The 18,643-nt window shown below is 46.0% G+C and overlaps 1 protein-coding gene across 3 annotated transcripts; it reads right to left on the reverse strand.

The window, feature by feature from the left end:
* Positions 1-398: 398 nt before the first annotated feature.
* Positions 399-15,658, reverse strand: MFSD1 (major facilitator superfamily domain containing 1). Of its 3 annotated transcripts, XM_030456316.1 has the most exons (17): positions 15,477-15,658; positions 15,325-15,377; positions 15,091-15,203; positions 14,682-14,724; positions 14,198-14,265; positions 12,720-12,828; positions 10,835-10,937; positions 10,025-10,123; positions 8,487-8,598; positions 7,617-7,673; positions 6,852-7,008; positions 6,241-6,338; positions 5,868-5,980; positions 5,289-5,336; positions 4,739-4,799; positions 1,726-1,840; positions 399-1,492 (listed from the first exon to the last, which is right to left on the reverse strand). In XM_030456316.1, exons 1-17 carry the CDS (start codon positions 15,643-15,645, stop codon positions 1,433-1,435), a joined length of 1,578 nt encoding a protein of 525 aa, XP_030312176.1. In that variant the 5' UTR covers positions 15,646-15,658; the 3' UTR covers positions 399-1,432. The 3 variants fall into 3 exon arrangements, with proteins under 3 accessions (XP_030312176.1, XP_030312177.1, XP_030312178.1); XM_030456317.1 differs by lacking the exons at positions 399-1,492; positions 1,726-1,840 and adding an exon at positions 2,048-2,798; XM_030456318.1 differs by lacking the exons at positions 399-1,492; positions 1,726-1,840 and having other exon boundaries at positions 4,735-4,799.
* Positions 15,659-18,643: the final 2,985 nt, after the last annotated feature.

Raw genomic sequence — 18,643 nt, forward strand, 5'->3', positions numbered from 1 at the left:
AGCACCAGAGGGTGCAGAGAATTGAGAGATTTAAGTGTTACCAAGACCTGAAGCTCACAGTTTCTGTCCCTGCTGTGCCACACACCAAATGCTGCCCTCCAGGTAACAGCACTAGAGTTCACTGCAACGGGGCAGAATTCAAGAGGACCAAGAGCAACAGAAGAACAGAATTTCCTCTGTCCCCAGGAGAAAAAACCTAAATGCATCCACACATTAAATGGAGGAACTGGAGACAACTTTGCCTTTGGGTCCTCAAAGAGACACTGTCAGAAACTCCACGTTTGTCAGGGGAAAGCAGAGGTCATGCTTGTTTGAAAAAAAATAAATAAAAAGAATCTCTAAGTCCCCACAGCCACAAAACATCACTAAATCATGTAAGAAAAATACAGGTGCCAGTATGCAGTTAAAGCTTTTATTAAAAAAAGACCCAGAATTCACAAGTCTACAAGGAAAAATAAAAGCAACTTGTATCAATCAGCTGACAGTCTCTGGTTCTCCAAGGGAGCACAGAAAGCACCAATAAAAATGGTCACAGGTCACTGACTGCTCCCCTTCAGCAGCAAGCTCAGCACAGTTCACAACCTGCTCCTTTTATCTTCCTAGATTGCTCCTCAGACTACAGAACTATAAAGCAAAACAACCCTGGCTTAGTCTTTCAGGAAGATGATCAGCTCATCTTTCAGGAACATGAAAGAAATCTCCACTGAAATGTATCTTTAAAAAAAAAAAAACCAAAAACAAACAAACCAACCTTAAGACCATGAGTTCTAGAAGCTCTGATTAAATTACTGTAGGCAAAAAAAAATAAAGTGTGTTTAGTACTATTTAGTACAACAGTGCATTCAACTCTCTTCATTTTTAATCCCAACCTCTTAAAAATAAATCAATTTTCACATTAATCAGGACTTCCACCAGCTTATTGCTAAGCCTGGGACCTGGTATTCAGCTCCAGGTCTGTAACACTGAAATTGCATAGTTCCATTTCCTTGGACTAACAGGTAATTCTTCCCACATATTTTTTTTTTCTATAAGAAAAACAAAACGGGCCATTTCCAACATGGTAACCAAGTTGTCCAACTCCAGAGGCTAAATCAGACCTGCACCAAGGCTCAATTCACAGCTATTTGATTACCAAAGCAAAGTTTTTGCATTTCAGCACTGGGGACACCAAGTCTTTGCTACTGCCTCAAGCTACTCACTGAGTATTTCAGAGAGGAGGGTGCAGTACACAGCACATCAGTTCCAACAAGCAGCCAGATGCTTCTTCATCCACATCTCTGTTTTTTATCCCCAGTGCAGAGGGGCAGCTTAGACCAAGGTACATTAAAACCAGGGTGCATCACTCTGCTTTTTGCTGTCATCAGTACTGGAAACAAAGTTTAGTGCCCCAGGACCTTCAGTGTGTTTCTGCCTTTGCAAGTGGGGGAAGAAGTTATTTCAACACACTCCTGTGAGCCATGGTGGGTAAGTAGGAGGAGTAATTATCTGGGAGCTGCAAAAATTAAAAAAAAAATAAAAAATCATGCATCATAATAAGCCCTCTTCTCAACTCATTTGGGCCACCAGCCATTGATTCATTTCCATGTTCTTCATTAGATTTTTAATTACCATTTCTCAGTGTATTCTTAGCATTTTATCAGTTTGATTTGCTGGCTACTGGACCAAGCAGCCAGGTTCTCATTGGTTTATTCCTCATTAGTGAAACCCCTACTATGTTACTAATACCTGAGCTCCTAGTTTGGAGAGGTATTTATTCCTTAAACTAAAGTCATCAGCTTTGGGCTGTAATTTAGCCAAGTCTTCTTCAGTCTGACGTCTGAGCCTCTCTTGTTCTTCAGCTCTGGAAAAAGAAAATTGGTTTCAGGTATTTGCCCAGAGGAGTGCAAACCCAAGCAACTTCACCTTGGGTATGTAGTTTGATTTTTAAGAACTAGAAAATGCTTGTAAAATCACAGCTGAGTACTGGGTATCAAACTAAAAGAGACCAGGAGCTGTGTCTGGATTACTCTGACTCAACATAAAGAAAGAGAGAGGCTGTTTTCTGCAGTTTCCTTTTATTTACATTGCAAGCCTTCAGGAGAAAGAAAAACCTTTTGGTTTCCAGAGGTTACACAGCATGCTCAGTGAGCCTTTGGAACAATCTTGACCATCACTTTATTAAAACAAGCTCTCACTCCTTTAGAGATTACAATACAAAAATAATCAGTTGTCAAAAATGCAAATAAAAGGCTGCTCAGCAGCCTTCAGAATGAACAGCAGTGTCCTAGAAAGAGCCAGCATTGGACCAGAGCACTCTCACTCTTTTTCCACCCAAGTTTTAAAGAGGAATTGGACCAAACAAAGCTCTAAATACAGTTTGCTTAAGACAGTGGTGTGCATTAAACAAAGGCAGTAACAGTGACCCATCCCTAAGCTCTAAATTCAGACCAGAGAACAGCAGCATGTGAAGAAACCTCCACCCAAACTGCACACAGACACCTCACACTGCTCTGTGTCTTAAGGTGAGGAGCTTTTTCTGGGGTTGCAGAGCACCCTCTCCAAGGACAGAGCTTAAACACAGAGCAAACCACTCTAAACCCACTCTGTTCAAACAGAGAGACGAGCTGGCATTGGTTAAAACTGGTTACAAAGCATAAAAATTAGGCATTTCCTGGATAGGTCCCAGCAAGTTAGTTCCTTTTCCAAAGAATTACTGGGCAGAGAGAGCAAACTAAACACCACTACAGTTCTTCAAGTTGCCATGATGCTGATCAAATGCTCCCCACTCCTGGATGATATTTGCTATTCAAATTTCTTTTCTGAAAAACACATTGTGATAGAAGTTACTGACAAGTTTGTTCTACACCCCACAGCAGACACTAACACAGAACCATTTCTCACAGTAAATGCTCAAGTGTTTACACACATCTCACAGGGGCCAGGCAGGTTGAAAAGCAGCTCTACTGGGACACAATTTTTGGTTTTGGGTATAAAGTGGGGTGTTTTTTTGTTGCTGTATTTGTGTTAAAAACCTGCTGTGACCTTTTGGCTCAGGGATGATTTCCATCACAACCAGTGTGCTCAGGGGGTCTGGTGAGGTTTTCCTCAGGGCTGGTGTGTAACAAACACAAACTTGGACAAGAAACAAAACCACACTGAACTCCCCAGGTCACCTGGAGAAACCCCCTGGGCAGGTATTCTCAGGTCTTTTTCCAAGACCAACTGAAGTGTCATCACACCCCAGTGAAAGAAATGACTGCACACCTCACAGCTTGTGCGTATTTTACCTATGAAAAAGGAAATCATTCCAACAAGGTTACAGGTAAAGGAACTTCAAGCTCTGAAGGGACTCACTGAGTTGTTAGGTGAGAACAGAAAGAGAGGAAAAACAAATTCAGATCAGAGGAGCAGGACCTCAGATTTCTTAAGGCCTATTCTACCCTTAAGCAAACTGAACATTTGCTTTAAATGTGTTGGAAATGTGTTGGAAAACCCAAGACTTTATCCCATTGATTTTTGGATTCTTTAAGGCACTCCAGTCCTCAGAGCACGAAGCAGGTGACAATATCTGGGTGCTGAGACACTGCCAGGAAGCATCTTTCACAAGGTCACCAGGACAAACTAAGCTGCCCCAAATTCCAGAAGACAGACTTGACATTCTGTCTGCTTCAAAAAGGAATTTTCCTAAACATCTGTGTAGATAATGGAGAAGCTGGAGTGGAAATAGAGGAGCTGAATAGTCTTTCATTTTGCCTTTAAGGTGACACCTCTTTGCCACGCAGTGCTTTTTGTCTTCTCTCTCCTCAAATTACAAGACTAACCCAGTGTTTGTACAGCATTCCATACCCACTGAAAGCCTCACCCTTCATTTAGTATCCTCAGAGAGTAAACAAAAAAAGAAGCAAACTTTCTGCTGTGCAGAGGGGGTAAAACAACACTTATTTTTTCAGACTATCCAATTCCAGCTGTTAGGGACCCTTACCATCCAAGGAAGTGGATTTTTAGGTTACTTTCCTTATTTTCTGTAGAGAGGAAACCAGCACATACAAATCTCCCACAGAATGAAATACACTTAATTGGATGAACAGCCAAAATTTGCCTATTTCAGGAATTTCTGCCCCCAGCCCACCCCATTTCCTTTTAAAGGGAGTGGATTCCACTTTATTGAAACACCTCATCCCATTTCCTTCCTAAAACCAGAAACTTTTCACTGCAGTCAGTAAGATTTATGACCCCAAACTGGGTTTCAGATGCAGTTGAGACTCAAGCCCCAGCTTCCAGAGAGAAGCTGAATGAACACTTCCAAACAGGGACAGCAGGAGGAGGAAGCTGGAACTGAAGGGGAAGTGACTGGGGTGTAGTTTCTTCTGAAGAGATATCTGGTTTTCAATGACACTTAAAAAAACCCCAGAGGTAATGCCTGTTGCTGACTGGGTCAGGTCCACACCACATAAATGAAGCACACTTTGAGGCAAGTGATCCAATATTTTTTAAACACACTTTGGTTCCACTCAGTTGAAACCAAAATAAAGGAAAAGAGGGAGGAAGAGTGCCAGAAAAGAAGAGCTGGTTATTTGCTGCTTCCTCTAATTAGTAATTCATAGAAGGCAGGAGCATGAAACTCTACCACTAAGTGTTCATTAAGCCAGAAAATAACACTGAGTACAAATGGCAGAGCTGCAAAAGGCACTGAGTTCAGACAGAAATCCCCTTCACTACTTCAGCTCAACTATTTAAGGACACTGCTCTTCATACTTACTCAGTTGCAGCTACTTTTTGCAGTTTTTTCCTTTTCTTTGCAGACCAGTTGAGATCTCCCCCTGCAACAGAATAATATACACTTTGAAGCACCTTATTATTTTTCTAATGACTGCACCTTTGATTAACACCTCACTACAGAAGTCCTCAGAGCACTTGATAAAAGAAATCAGTGGGATAATCTTACAGAAGTAGGAACCAAGGTAGGGAGGATGAGAAATGGGCTCCCAATCATCCCAGCAACCCAAATCAGGACCCAAGCTAAGCTCAAGTCTGAGTCAGTTTTCTGCTAACAATGAAGTTTCCCCACAAGCTGCCATAATACCCCAAAAAGTGGAAGCAAATTTGAAAGAAACAAAATAAAACCCTTCTACATCCTTCAGTGGTTACTGCTTAAAAAAAAGTTGAGAAAAACCACTGCTACCTGAAGGAATGTCTACAGAATTAAGTATTTATATTTGTAGGTACATGTATAGCCAAGTTTGTTATGAAGTTCAGAAAAAGCTGCAGAATTTCCTCCACATTTGTTCAAGTCAGCTGAGAACACTTACCTCTGAGGTGGTTCACAAAATACAGCATGACTACAGCTACTAGTGACACTGAAAAAACAAAATCAAATAAATAAATATACAATGAGAAGAACAGATTTAAGACAGAAACAAGCAACAACTGAGATCTTTTTTCCCTACTGGCTGTAACTGAGGGGAGATTTTTGACAGCAGCATCTATCAATTGCTTCTAAAAATCTCACTCTGCCCCAAGTAGCATGGTAACTCAGAGAAGGTTATTTTAGTTTTAGGTTTATTAATAAACAGCCCTCAAAAGTAGCCTTTAAGAGTATCAGTCAACTACCCTTTTAGTCATTTTTTTTCCCCCAACACTGAAACTGCTTTCACTAAAGCACTTCAAGAAAACCACAACACTCTTCATTAGATCTGAGTTATTATCAACACTGACCCCAGCTGAAGTCTCTCCCTAACTAAAAAAGGAGTAAGGGAATATTAAGAATAAACCCTTGAAGCCTCTCTCTGACTGTAAGAAAGGAGTTATTACTGCTTTACAGGAAATATTAAGCCCTAATCAAGCTTCCTGTATGTACAAAAGTCATTTTCAATGTCTTTAATACTTACAGCAAACACAAGCAGTGAAGAAGACTTCCAGAAACAAGTATCCTCTTGTGTCCAGAATCATCCCAGCTGCTATAGCAATAACTGCCAGACCCAGATTCTGGATGGACTGCATACTAACACAGAAACAAAGGATTACCATGGTGCAGGAATTTATTTTTAAAGAAAACAACATCAGCAGCCCTGAACAACCAAGGAGGTTTAACTTCTCCCTTTCTGTTGTGCCATCTGACCCCAGGCACACATCCTGAACCTGCATGAGACTTCCTGCTGGGCTGAATTTGGAGGAATTAGTGTCATTAATGTGTCAGAACTGCCTGATCTTCAGTGCCTGAGCATCAAGGCAGAGCAGAGCAGCAGAGCCTGAGGTACTTACAAGCCATAAGCAGTTCCCAGCTGGTGCTCTGGAACAACAAAGGCAACCATGGGCCAGAGGGCACAGGCAAGCAGTGAGTAGGCAACTCCTAGCAAACACTGGGGAAATAAAGAACAAGAGATGTCACGTGCTGCAAAGTTCTTATAAACTAAAACATCCATTTTCCCCTTCTCACAGAAGAGAAGAACAACCCAAGCAACACCCTGTGCAATACTGTTCTAAATATCCACATTTAATAGGAGAGGGAACTACTTCCAGGAGTGAACCTGAGTTTCAAAGCTATTTCTCAGCAAATCTGCCCTAGAAAGGGGAAAAAACAAAAAGAGGTTTACCACTATCCCACAGTGCATGTGAGATGGTTTTAAGCTTCAGAACTACACCAAAAGAACAAGTTTTAGGAGAAAAGTGAGTGCCTAGCACAGCAACCTGGTGATTAGTAGGTAGTAAGGAATGTCCATGAAGCATGAGAGGAGAGTTTTACAACAAAACACCACCAAAGCACTGAGATGAATTAAAACCTTCTCTGCAGGGAGAAGGAAAACTCCCAACTCCAGACAAATCAGCATCAACCCCATCACATATTTAGCTGTAAGTCTCAGAGAATTAGTTACCATTGCTATCCAGGGGTTCCAGAAGGTAAAAGCCAACATAACATGAGCAGCAAGGGTAGTTACTACAGCACATAAAACCCAGATGATATTCTTTCCAAGTTTATCCACCAGGAGCCCAAAGACAGGGGACATGGGTGCTGAGATGATATACACAATACTACAAAAGAATAAAAATAAAAATAAGAGAACTGGAGAGCAGCCAGCCATGGGCAGCCTTAGGTGGTGTCTGCAGACAACACCCCAGATGCCCTTCTCACCTGTGAGGATGTAAGAAAAAGAAAAAAAACAAACATAAAAGAGATTCCAGAGGTCAAAATGCCCAAAAGGTCTGAAGAGATGAAAAGACTCAACATGCAAGGAAATCCTGACATAGCTGGAGCTCTTGGAATCATATCCCAGAAAGTATGGTGGTGAGGTTGGGGGGTTCAGGGGTTTTTTTTTTTTGCCATATCACAAACTTAGAAAATGAAGTTCATTATTGTTGCTATCAATCTGCTTCTCTCACTCAGAAGGAAATCAAATCCCAAAAGAATGCTCTTCAGACAGAGCTTTTCCTTCCTAATTCCTCAATTTTTATTTAAACATATACTCACACTTCCCAGTTATTCCTTGGGCCAGGTGAAATCTATCTGCTCACTTAAAGTCACCCCCTGCAACAGCAGAACCCAAATCTCCTCCCAGCTGGGGAGAGCCTAAAGACAGACACACCCCCCTTGAGCACAGCAGGAGCTCATTAACTTACTCATTAAACCAACCCCAACACACCTGTTAATTGCACTTGCTTCTTGAGATGAGAATTTAAACTTCTCAATAAAGAAAACCCTAAAGAAAAACAAAACAGATTTAGACAAATGCACACTGGTTGGACCTGGGAGAAAAATCAAGCTAAAGACACAAGAACCCAGGAAACTTTTTAAGTATTTCCCTCTGTGTGAGTTTGACACCAACATCCCAGTGTGCAGCCTCAGTTACAAGGCACTCAGGAGCTGGTTAGCAGACTCCACACCATTTTGCCTCAGGATTATTCAGATTACACTCCAAAAACCTAATAATGAGACAGTAGCACCAAGCATTCTGTTACAGACCAAAGGGAGAGGTTTTGGAATACAAGGAAAAACCAGGCACCTCCACTGCTGACCCAGCACTCTCCAACTCACCCCAGGTTTTTCCATCTCACCCAACATAAAACCTGCACTGGGCTCAAGAAATCTGTTTAAAACTCCAAGTACATTCAAAACACCTTTGAGCTCTGAGATCAAGTCATGTGGTTCAAAAGGGAAACCCCATAAGAATGCTTCAGCTCTGCATGATGGCACAGTGCTGGGCAAAATCTGTACAAAATACTAAATCTGCACCAAGTTTTAATCAGATATGGAGCATGTATTATGCTTTTGAGTTCTGACAGCTCAGCCAAGCTGAGCATTTCCCACAAAGCTGAGCAGATAAGGAAACTGTGAGGTGTTTTAATTTGTATCTCCAGAGGAGAGGTGACAAACCACAGCACAGACTTGCTGGGACACCCAGTGGCTCTGTGGCTTCCTGACTATCAGCCTGCACTTCTCTCCCTCTGTAAGCAAGGAATGAAAACCCTGGCCAAATTCCAGGGGAACAGCCACACCAGTGAGAGGCACTTACTTTCCAAGCCCAATGAAAGGAAAAACAGCTCCATAGTAACAGACACAGATGACAAAGATCAGCCACAAGGACAGGGAGAAATCCTTCACATCTGTGAGCTTAATCACTTCACCTGGAGTGGGGCAAGAGACAAGAGTGTTTCAGCCTGAAATTCATCCCCACTGGACAGACACTCAGGTGATGAGAGCTCTGTCTGCTCTTGTTTGAGCTTTTCACAGTGAGAGGCAGTGAGGAACATCCAAGCCCTAAACCAACAGTGCCAAAGCCAAGAGACAATTGTCTCCCCCCCATTATGGACAGACAAGTTCTCCAAAGCCTCTGGAAATCTTGTGTACCAGGGTTTCAAGGGAATGTTTTAATCAGCTGGCAAAATTCATGCCTCAAATCACACACTATCTGCTCTTGCTTGGGCCTCAAATCTGGTTAATTTCTAACTAGCCTGAATCCTCCCACACTGAGGACTCACCACACACTGTGTTTGGGAAGAGTTGCAGGGTTTTGTACACTCAGTAAAGGAAATCAGAGCAATTCCACACAACCAGTGGCACACACCAAATAAATTGGGGCTGGGAGGCTTTGTTTATAAAGTTGGTGATGGTGCACCTGACTGTGAAGCATAGAATCACAGAAATGGCTGGGTTGGAAGGGACCTCAGAGATCAAGTCCAACCCTTGATCCACTCCCCCCGTGGTTCCCAGCCCATGGCACTCAGTGCCACATCCAGGCTCTTTGGAAAGATCTCCAGACACGGAGAATCCACTACTTCCCTGGGCAGCCCATTCCAATGCCTGATCACCCTCTCCAGAAAGAAATTCTTTCTCATCTCCAACCTAAACCTCCCCTGGCACAACTTGAGACCCTTTGTGCCCTCTTGTCTTGCTGAGAGTTGCCTGGGAAAAGAGCCCAACCCCCCCCCCTGGCTCCAACCTCCTTTCAGGGAGTTGCAGAGAGTGATGAGGTCTCCCCTGAGCCTCCTCTTCTCCAGCCTCAACACCCCCAGCTCCCTCAGCCCTTCCTCACAGCAATTCTGCTGGATCCCTTCACAGCCTCCTTGCTCTTCTCTGCACCTGCTCCAGCACCTCAAGCTCCTTCCTGAACTTCCTGAGGGGCCCAGAACTGGACACAGGACTCAAGCTGTGGCCTCCCCAGGGCTGAGCACAGGGGCAGAATCCCTTCCCTGGACCTGCTGGCCACGCTGTTCCTGAGCCAGCCCAGGATGCCATTGGCCTTCTTGGCCACCTGGGCACACTGCTGCCTCCTCTTCAGCTTCCTGGCAATCCAGACTCCCAGGTCCCTCTCTGTCTGGCTGCTCTCCAACCACCCTGTGCCCAGCAGACTTGCTGCTGATATAAAAATTAACTAAAATTATGATTAAAAGACATTACTGTGAAAAAGATGTCAAGCAGCAGCCACTAACATTGCAAACCTGCACAGAGCAGAACCATGGAACCAGGAAGGCTGGAAAAGCCTTTCAAGATAATTAAAGCCCAACCATAATCCAACCACCACAGATGGAAGGCTCTGTTCCCACCACTCACCTGTTTTCCCTTGCTCTTTACAAAGGAGTTTCTCTGCTCTCCTGTCCAGGTAAGCAAGGATTGTTGCACAGGCCAGGGAGAAGAGACAGGTCACACCACCTGCAAGAAGGCAGGGACACAGCTCCAGTCAGTGCTGGCAGTTTGGACAGTGACAGATCCTCACTGTTATTCCCACTTCCCTTCCAGAGGGAAGGGAGAGAGACTTTCAGGTGGGGAAAGCTCAGCAGGTGGATTTAATGGGACCCAACAGCTCCAGGAGTGAGGTGTAAATCCTGCAGCCTGCCACAGGAGACACTTCCCTTGATCTGGAGTACATTTATTTTATTAAAACATGACCAGCACTCCCACTCAGCACAGCCAAGCTCCTTATCTGGAATACAGAAACAAAGCCTTGTGATCAGCACCAAGGCCTTAAAAGTCCTGCAGGACAGAAAGACAGCAGCTGAAAATTCATTTTTACTTAACCACTGGGCAAGCTGTGCCATCCTGAGAGCCCTCAGAGTGTTTTTCAGGTCTGCCCTTTACTCAGAGGATGTTAAATGCTTCATCTCTGTAAGATACAAACTCCAGTGGGGCAACCACAAAAAAAAAATAAATAAAATAAAATCACACAGCATTTTATCAGCTGCAGCAATCACACTGCACAAGAACACCCCACACTGAGGCAAGCAGTGCTTGTCCTAGTGCCATGTTTATTTGTCCTCCTTTCCAGCTTGTAAGAAATCACCCAGGCCAGCTGCTCATATTCAAAAATAACAAGAATATAAATTAACCAAAATAACAAGAATATAAATTCCAAATATTACTGACCTATCATGAGGGTTAACCCCAGAGTGCTGGAACCAGTGTGCCCCAAGAGATCCTGGATTCTGGAGTAAATCCATCCCATAATGTTCATGTTCACTGTGCTCCCCTAGGCAGAAGAGGCTCAGGTGAAGAGCAATGCAACTCCCAGTTCCCCAGATTCCAAAGCAGGATGCTAATGGAGCAGTGCTTAAAACAAACACAGATAAAACTCTGCCCTGCTGCTTGGGGTTTGTCACAAATTAACCACTGCAAGAATAATAACAACAGAGTCAAGGCCTGAACAGTGTTTTGATGGATAAATAATAATAATTATTAATTATTATTAATGCCAGAATAATAATTATGGCAGATATAAATAAAATAATGATGTTTTATTATAAATAAAACTATTTATTAAATAATAAAGAGATAAAATAAAATGCCAGAAAATCCCCATCACACCCTGCATGAGCTCAGCCACACACAGGTTACAGCAAGCAGGACTCCCACCTGAGAGGAAAAAGCACATTTTTTCCCCTTTTTCTGCCCCTAAAGAAAGAATCCCTGGCTGCAGTCCCCAGGCTTCAGCTGAGCTGAGGCAGCTGCAAGTTAACAACACCTTGAACATCCCCCCAGCTGCCACCACCTAACCCTGTTACCCAGGGACATCCCTACAGTGCTGCAGGGATGTCCCCAGCACTCTCAGTGCTTCCATCAAACCCAAATGACACCACAGCTCCTACCAGCACCACCCCAAACACACCCTACAGCACCAGGGGAGGATGGGAGGCCTTCAGGCAGCCTTTTATGAGACCCCAGGAATCAATTAACCAGGTGAAATGCAGCACTGGGGCTGTCCCACCCAGTAACCTGCACTGCCACCACCACCAGGCTGACAGGTTCTAAGAAACCCCACTAAAACTCCTTCCTTGTGCATCCTTTGTCTGTTCCACCACAAATTCTGGACATTTTACATTTAAAGGCCTTCAGGCAGCCTTTTATGATACACCAGGAATCAATTAATTAGGTGAAATGCAGCACTGGGGCTGTCCCACCCAGTAACCTGCACTGCCACCACCACCAGGCTCCTGCAGAAGGCTGAAAGGTTCTAAGAAACCCCATTAAAATCCCTTCCTTGTGCATCCTTTGCCTGCTCACCACAAATTCCTGGCATTTTGCACTTAAAGGCCTTCAAGAAGCCTTTTATGAGACCCCACAAATCAATTAATCAGGTGAAATGCAGCACTGGGGCTGTCCCACCCAGTAACCTGCACTGCCACCACCACCAGGCTGACAGGTTCCAAGAAATCCCATTAAAACCCCTTCCTTGTGCATCCTTTGTCTGTTTCACCACAAATTCTGGACAATTTATATTTAAAGGCCTTCAAGAAGCCTTTTATGAGACCCCAGGAATCAATTAACCAGGTGAAATGCAGCACTGGGGCTGTCCCACCCAGTAACCTGCACTGCCACCACCACCAGACTCCTGCAGAAGGCTGAGAGGTTCTAAGAAATCCCACTAAAACTCCTTCCTTGTGCATCCTTTGCCTGTTTCACCACAAATTCTGGACATTTTACATTTAAAGGCCTTCAAGAAGCCTTTTATGATACACCAGGAATCAATTAATCAGGTGAAATGCAGCACTGGGGCTGTCCCACCCAGTAACTCCACTGCCACCACCACCAGGCTGACAGGTTCTAAGAAACCCCACTAAAACCCCTTCCTTGTGCATCCTTTGTCTGTTCCACCACAAATTCTGGACATTTTACATTTAAATTTCAATCTATTTCTCACTGAAAGGCCCTGGGGAGCACCAGAAATGCCACCTGCCCCTGCCAGGACAAGCAGCAGACTCAGAACCCACACAGTTTGGGTTTTTTTATTATTTTTTTTTTCCTTTTTACTTACAATTCTGGCCATGCTCAGCTGCAACCCAAACACAAGGTTTAACTCCTTGCCTTTAAACCAGCTGACTGCATAAGTGTTCTGTGCCACTGCCAAGGATTCTCCCCCTGTGCTGAAAAAGAAAGGAGACACAAAAAGGGAAAACATTAATTGCAACCTGCAGAGCACCCAGGGAGAAGTTTCAGAGACTTTTATCTGCTGGGAGGTAAAACCAAAGCTCCTGGAATGCAATTCCAAAGGATTACTGAAGAGTGGGAAGCACCCCCAGCAGCCCAGCAGAGCTTCTCCTTGCCTTTGGGACTCACAGAGCTCATCTCAGGGGGAGCAGCTGCTCATTTATCTATTTATTTACAAGAACCAAACAAAACCCCAGAGCAGGCACCTCACCTGGGATCTGGATTTACCAGGATCTGATCCCCCCCTACACTGCAGCTGCCTCAGATTTTCCATCAGTTTGATGCTTGACAGATATTCAGGAAGGGATTCCCTCATTCCCAGGTGGTATTTGGTGTTGTCAGTTGTTCTTTTTCCTCAGGAAAGGAGGAATCAAGAGAAAAGGGGAAGCCTGGGAACCTTGGCATGTCCCACTTTTAGAAATGCCTCAGTGTGCCAGCAGGGCTACAGCTTCCCAGGCCCCAGAGAACACACTCTATGGCCTGGTCTGGGCCAGGATAAAGGGGATTTTCTGTCTTGTACTTCTGCTTTTAGCTCAGTCTCTTATAAGTAGTTGCACTTGGAATTAACAGCAAGTTTCTCAGACAGTGTGTGCTTCTAGGACTGATAACACTTGAAGTTTAGAGTTACTGCTAGAGACTGGTGTGCAGAGCCAGGGACACTGCTCAGCTCTGAGGAACAGTTTACCCTCCAGAAGGAATAAAGAGGTCCCACCTGCAGCCTCCTTTGGGGAGAAACAGACAGGATAGATGCCAGAATTGACCAAACAGAGGATTCCATCCCATACACCTCATCCTCAGGAGAAATTGGAGGCATCACGAGGGCCAAGCCAAGATTTCCTGCTTCCAGCTGCCTGCCCTTCCTGCCTTTCCTGCTTCCCTTCCTTCACCTGGCATCCTGGGAGGATTCCATCCCTTCCTCTGCCTATGCTCCTGATCCATCCCAGCCCATATCTGTGTGTTCCTGCCTCCAGCTCCCAACTGCTCCTGACCCCAGGATTCCAGCCTGGACTTTCCCAGGGCTGCCCTGCAGCCTCGGGGGTGACCTGAGAGTTATTGGGGGAAAGGGGGAAGGAACCTGGGATCCATTTTCCTGTATATTTGTATAGATTTAGTCATTTTTCCTATTTATCATTCCTGTTCCATTAAAGCTGTGTAGTTCAGTTCCCAACCCATCAGTCTCTCTCCCTTATTCTCTCTCCTTTCCCTATCAAGGAGGAGATGGGGGATTAACAGAGAGCAGCTGTTATTTGGGTTAATTGCCAGGCCAGTGTTGAACCCTGACACCCCACACCCTTCCAGACTTACCCAAAGATGAACCTGCCTGCCTCCATCAGCCAGAAAGCATCAAGCAGAGCTCCCAGAGCAAACACCACCTGCCAGGTGAACATTTAAGGAGAAACTGTAGGGCTTAAAAGAGGAAGAAAAAAAGCTTTTCCCTCCCCAGGCTTGCAGAAACACTTCCCACCCACCTCCTACACAACACCTGGGGTTTTGTTTTGGCTCCCTCTGCATCCCTGATCCCTCACCCTGCTGTCCCACCCTGAAATCCCCCCAGAACAGAGCTCCAGAGGCTCCAGAAACTTCACCTGCACCATCCCCCCCTTCCCAAATCCCCCCACATCAAACAGAGGGAGCACTGGGTTCCTTCACATGATCTTTGATGTCACCCCAATAAAACTCAGGGTTCCTCCACCTCCCCACCCCCATCTAACACACACACACAAACACAAGAGGCTGGGTGGGTTTTTTTCCCCCACCCCTCAACCTTCCCCCTCTTGCTTGCACTCACCTGCCCCACACAAACCAAGACACTGAATATCACAGTTCCCAACCTGCAAGGAAAATAGAAGTTACTAAATGCAAGGCCAGAGCCTTTTGTTTGCTGTAAAACAATGTTTGCTGGGTGTTAACCCCCAGCCAAGCAAACAAGGGGAGGTTGATATGCAATAAAACCTCTAACAAATGCTGCTGCTGCTCAAACAGCTTCATTTTATAAAAGCAACACAGACATTTGACCTTTCTGAGCCACTTTATTTAAGCCACAAAAGGAAAGCAGAGCATTTACACCACTGGGAGTCCCTAGAGCATGTGAACAACAAACTGAAAGAGTTTATTATCCTCTGGAACAACTTTACGTGCTGAAGGCTGTGAACACGAGTGTGTGTGTGTGTGTGTGTGTGTGTGTGTGTCCCACTCACCGGATCCCAAACACTCTGTCTATCAGAAAGCCTCCCAGGAAGCAGAGAACCACGTTGGGCCAGGAATACCAAGCATAGAGAGCCATGAACTCTGCCGTGTTCACCTTCATGTCCTACGCAAAAGAGGAAGGGGAGAAATTAAAAAGAGTAACGACTCCTCAGATAAATACAGAGACACTGAAAGAGAGGACAGCCTGACCTGAGCCTCCCTCACCCCCATGCCCACCTACTCACCCTTTGCACCTGCGTCTGGAGAGCCGCCGGGTTGTCGTAGCAGAAGTAACTGCCTACGAGGAGAAAGGGGGAGACCTCAGAGCTCTGCCCCGACCCCCACCCCCCGCCATGGCCACCTCAGGAACCCCCCCGCCCAGGCTCCCGGCACCCACCGAACCCCAGGAAACACATGAGGGCGAGGACCAGGAGGCGGTGCGGCAGCCTCCGCGGGTCACAGACAGCGGGCAGGGCCCGGGGGGGACCCGGAGAACCACCGGTACCGCCGCCATGCTCGCCCAGCAGCGCCCGCTCCTCCTCCTCTTCCTCCGCCATGGCAGCCATTGCCCCTCACGTGACCCGGCCCCTCACGTGACAAGACCCACAAGGCACCGCGGCTCGTTGCCATGGCAGCGCGGCCTACCCGCGGCCTGCGGATCATAGAATCATAGAACTGGCTGGGTTGGAAGGGACCTCAGAGCTCATCAAGTCCAACCCTTGATCCACTCCCCCCGTGGTTCCCAGCCCATGGCACTCAGTGCCACATCCAGGCTCTTTGGAAAGATCTCCAGACACGGAGAATCCACTACTTCCCTGGGCAGCCCATTCCAATGCCTGATCACCCTCTCCAGAAAGAAATTCTTTCTCATCTCCAACCTAAACCTCCCCTGGCACAACTTGAGACCCTTTGTGCCCTCTTGTCTTGCTGAGAGTTGCCTGGGAAAAGAGCCCAACCCCCCCCTGGCTCCAACCTCCTTTCAGGGAGTTGCAGAGAGTGATGAGGTCTCCCCTGAGCCTCCTCTTCTCCAGCCTCAACACCCCCAGCTCCCTCAGCCCTTCCTCACAGCAATTCTGCTGGATCCCTTCACAGCCTCCTTGCTCTTCTCTGCACCTGCTCCAGCACCTCAATCTCCTTCCTGAACTTCCTGAGGGGCCCAGAACTGGACACAGGACTCAAGCTGTGGCCTCACCAGGGCTGAGCACAGGGGCAGAATCCCTTCCCTGGACCTGCTGGCCACGCTGTTCCTGAGCCAGCCCAGGATGCCATTGGCCTTCTTGGCCACCTGGGCACACTGCTGCCTCCTCTTCAGCTTCCTGGCAATCCAGACTCCCAGCTCCCTTTCTGCCACTCTGTGCCCAGCCTGGAGCTCCCCATGGGCTTGTTGTGTTGAACCTCATCCCCTTGGGATCATCCCAACTCTCCAGTCTGTCCAGGTCCCTCTGCAGAGCCCTCCTGCCTTCCAGCTGATCCACACTCCCCCACAACTTAGTGTCATCTGCCAAAGCCTCCCTCCGCCCCGAAGGCAAACGGGGGAGTGGCTGCTGAGTTTAAAAAGTGGGCAAAGTCCCTAAAAATGCCCCTGAAGGGCTCCCCAGAGCTGCCCAGTGAGGGCTTTGGTGGCAGAGTGGCAGCGGTGGCGTAGGCACAGGGCTGATCTCAGGTTTTAGCACCTGTAGCCTCCTTGCTTGAACTAAAGATTCATGTTTTCATTCTAGAGGGCTGAAACTCTGCAGGCCTGACCCCATTACTCCCTACAAGTTCCTTACAGGAGGGTGTAAAGAGGTGGGGATCCTGCTCAGTGAAGTTACAAGTGACAGGAGGAGAGGGAAGGGCCTCAGTGTGTGGGGGGAGGTTATGGTTGGATGTTGGGATGAATTCCTTCACCCAAAGTGAGGTCAGGCTCTGGAACAGGCAGCCCGGGGCAGTGCTGGAGTCACCATCCCTGCAGGTGTTGTCAGGGTTGGGTTAATGGCTGCACTGAGGATCTTGAAGGTCTTTTCCAGCCAAGGTGATTCTGTGATTTTTAAGGTCCCTTCTGACCCAAAAAACCCTTCTGTGAGTGAACCTGTTGACAGCAAACTAATAAATACTAAATAAATAAAAAGCTGAGGGGGCAGGCTGCAGTAATCTCTACAATAAGCACACAGGGAAATGAAAAAGAAAACAATTTCTCCATCATCAACCTTTCAGCTATTGAAATAATTTCCCTTGAGCTGCTTGTTCCACAAAGATCTTCCCACCTTGGACAAACGCTTGAAAAAGTTACTCATTTACTGTAAAAATTCTGTCAAACTCCATCTTCTTACACCCAAGTTGACCTGTGTGTATGTCATCAGGTGCTTTTTGATTAAAATAAGTTCTTAATGAGGGCAGAAATATTTGTAACTGAAGCTGAAGGTTTGATTCACCTTTTTGGGATGAAAGAAGGAGAAAGAAAGCATTGAGGTCCAAACCAAGAGGTCCACTTGCCAGCTGCTCATTAATTTGATCCATAACCATCAAAAAAAGTCAAAATAAGTTTTCAAACCAGGCTTGGACTGCATCTGCTTTGAACTATTGGCCATAAAGCCCTTTTCACTTGGTATGTGTCCTTTAAGAGATCTGCCAGGTGAATGTTTTGTTCTGAAATGCCATTTCCAACCACCCTAAGCTCACCTGGGTTCCTTGAAATCAGAGCAGCCCTTCCAGTTTGCTGCAGCTGCTCTCAAAAACCTGGTCCTGAGCTGAAAAAATCTTCCTGGATTTCTTCCCTCCCTTCCTCTCGAGGGTTTCGTGGCCTCTGGAGGGAGCTCGAAGGCAACGCTGGCCCTGCAGCCCACCTTGAGTGTAGCAGGGGGCATAATTAAAGGCAAAGTATTTACATAGTCAGATAAAAAGGAGAATTTCGGTGATAAATGGTTTTTAAAATGTATTTTTATATTTTTTTTTTCCCTAGCTAACCAGCACACCTATTGTAGGAGACCACCCAGTACTTTTCTAGGTCTCTCTGATCGACAGAAAACATTTTTTTTGTTCATGCACAACCTCTTGTTTCCCTCCAGGACACAAATAGGACCTTGCAAAAGCCTCCATACTGCCCTCCCACTGCCACCAGCAGCAAGAAAAGACTGAGAAACCTCAGGAGACAACGGGGTCCAGCAGCTGTGAGGGTGGAGGAAGCCCCAGCCCTCTCTGATCCTGCAGTGCAGAGCCAGAAACAACAGAGCTGACTTCCCTGTGGCTTTGTGGCTGCTTCCCCAAGACCCTCCTGCTCCATTTCTGGCATAATCTCACCCACAGCAACTTCAGAGAGATGATGTTGTGGGTCAAGGAAGAAAAAACCCTCACCAAGGAGAATCATTTCTGCACAGCCTGCCCCATAAAACCCTGTGGTACCCACCCACCAAACTTCAACCTCACACAGCAGTGGAGTGCCAGAATATTGCTGTCAAAAAGATTTTTCTTTTTTCTTTATTTTTTTTTTCCTTTTCCCTGTAACTATTTTGAAAGGGATTGGTGACAAGGGTCCCACAGAAACTGTCCCTTCTCATTTTTAAAATCAATTTTACCAGCAAGATTATT

The sequence above is a fragment of the Calypte anna genome, chromosome 9, assembly GCF_003957555.1.
Source record: "Calypte anna isolate BGI_N300 chromosome 9, bCalAnn1_v1.p, whole genome shotgun sequence".
NCBI classification, from domain to species: domain Eukaryota; kingdom Metazoa; phylum Chordata; class Aves; order Apodiformes; family Trochilidae; genus Calypte; species Calypte anna.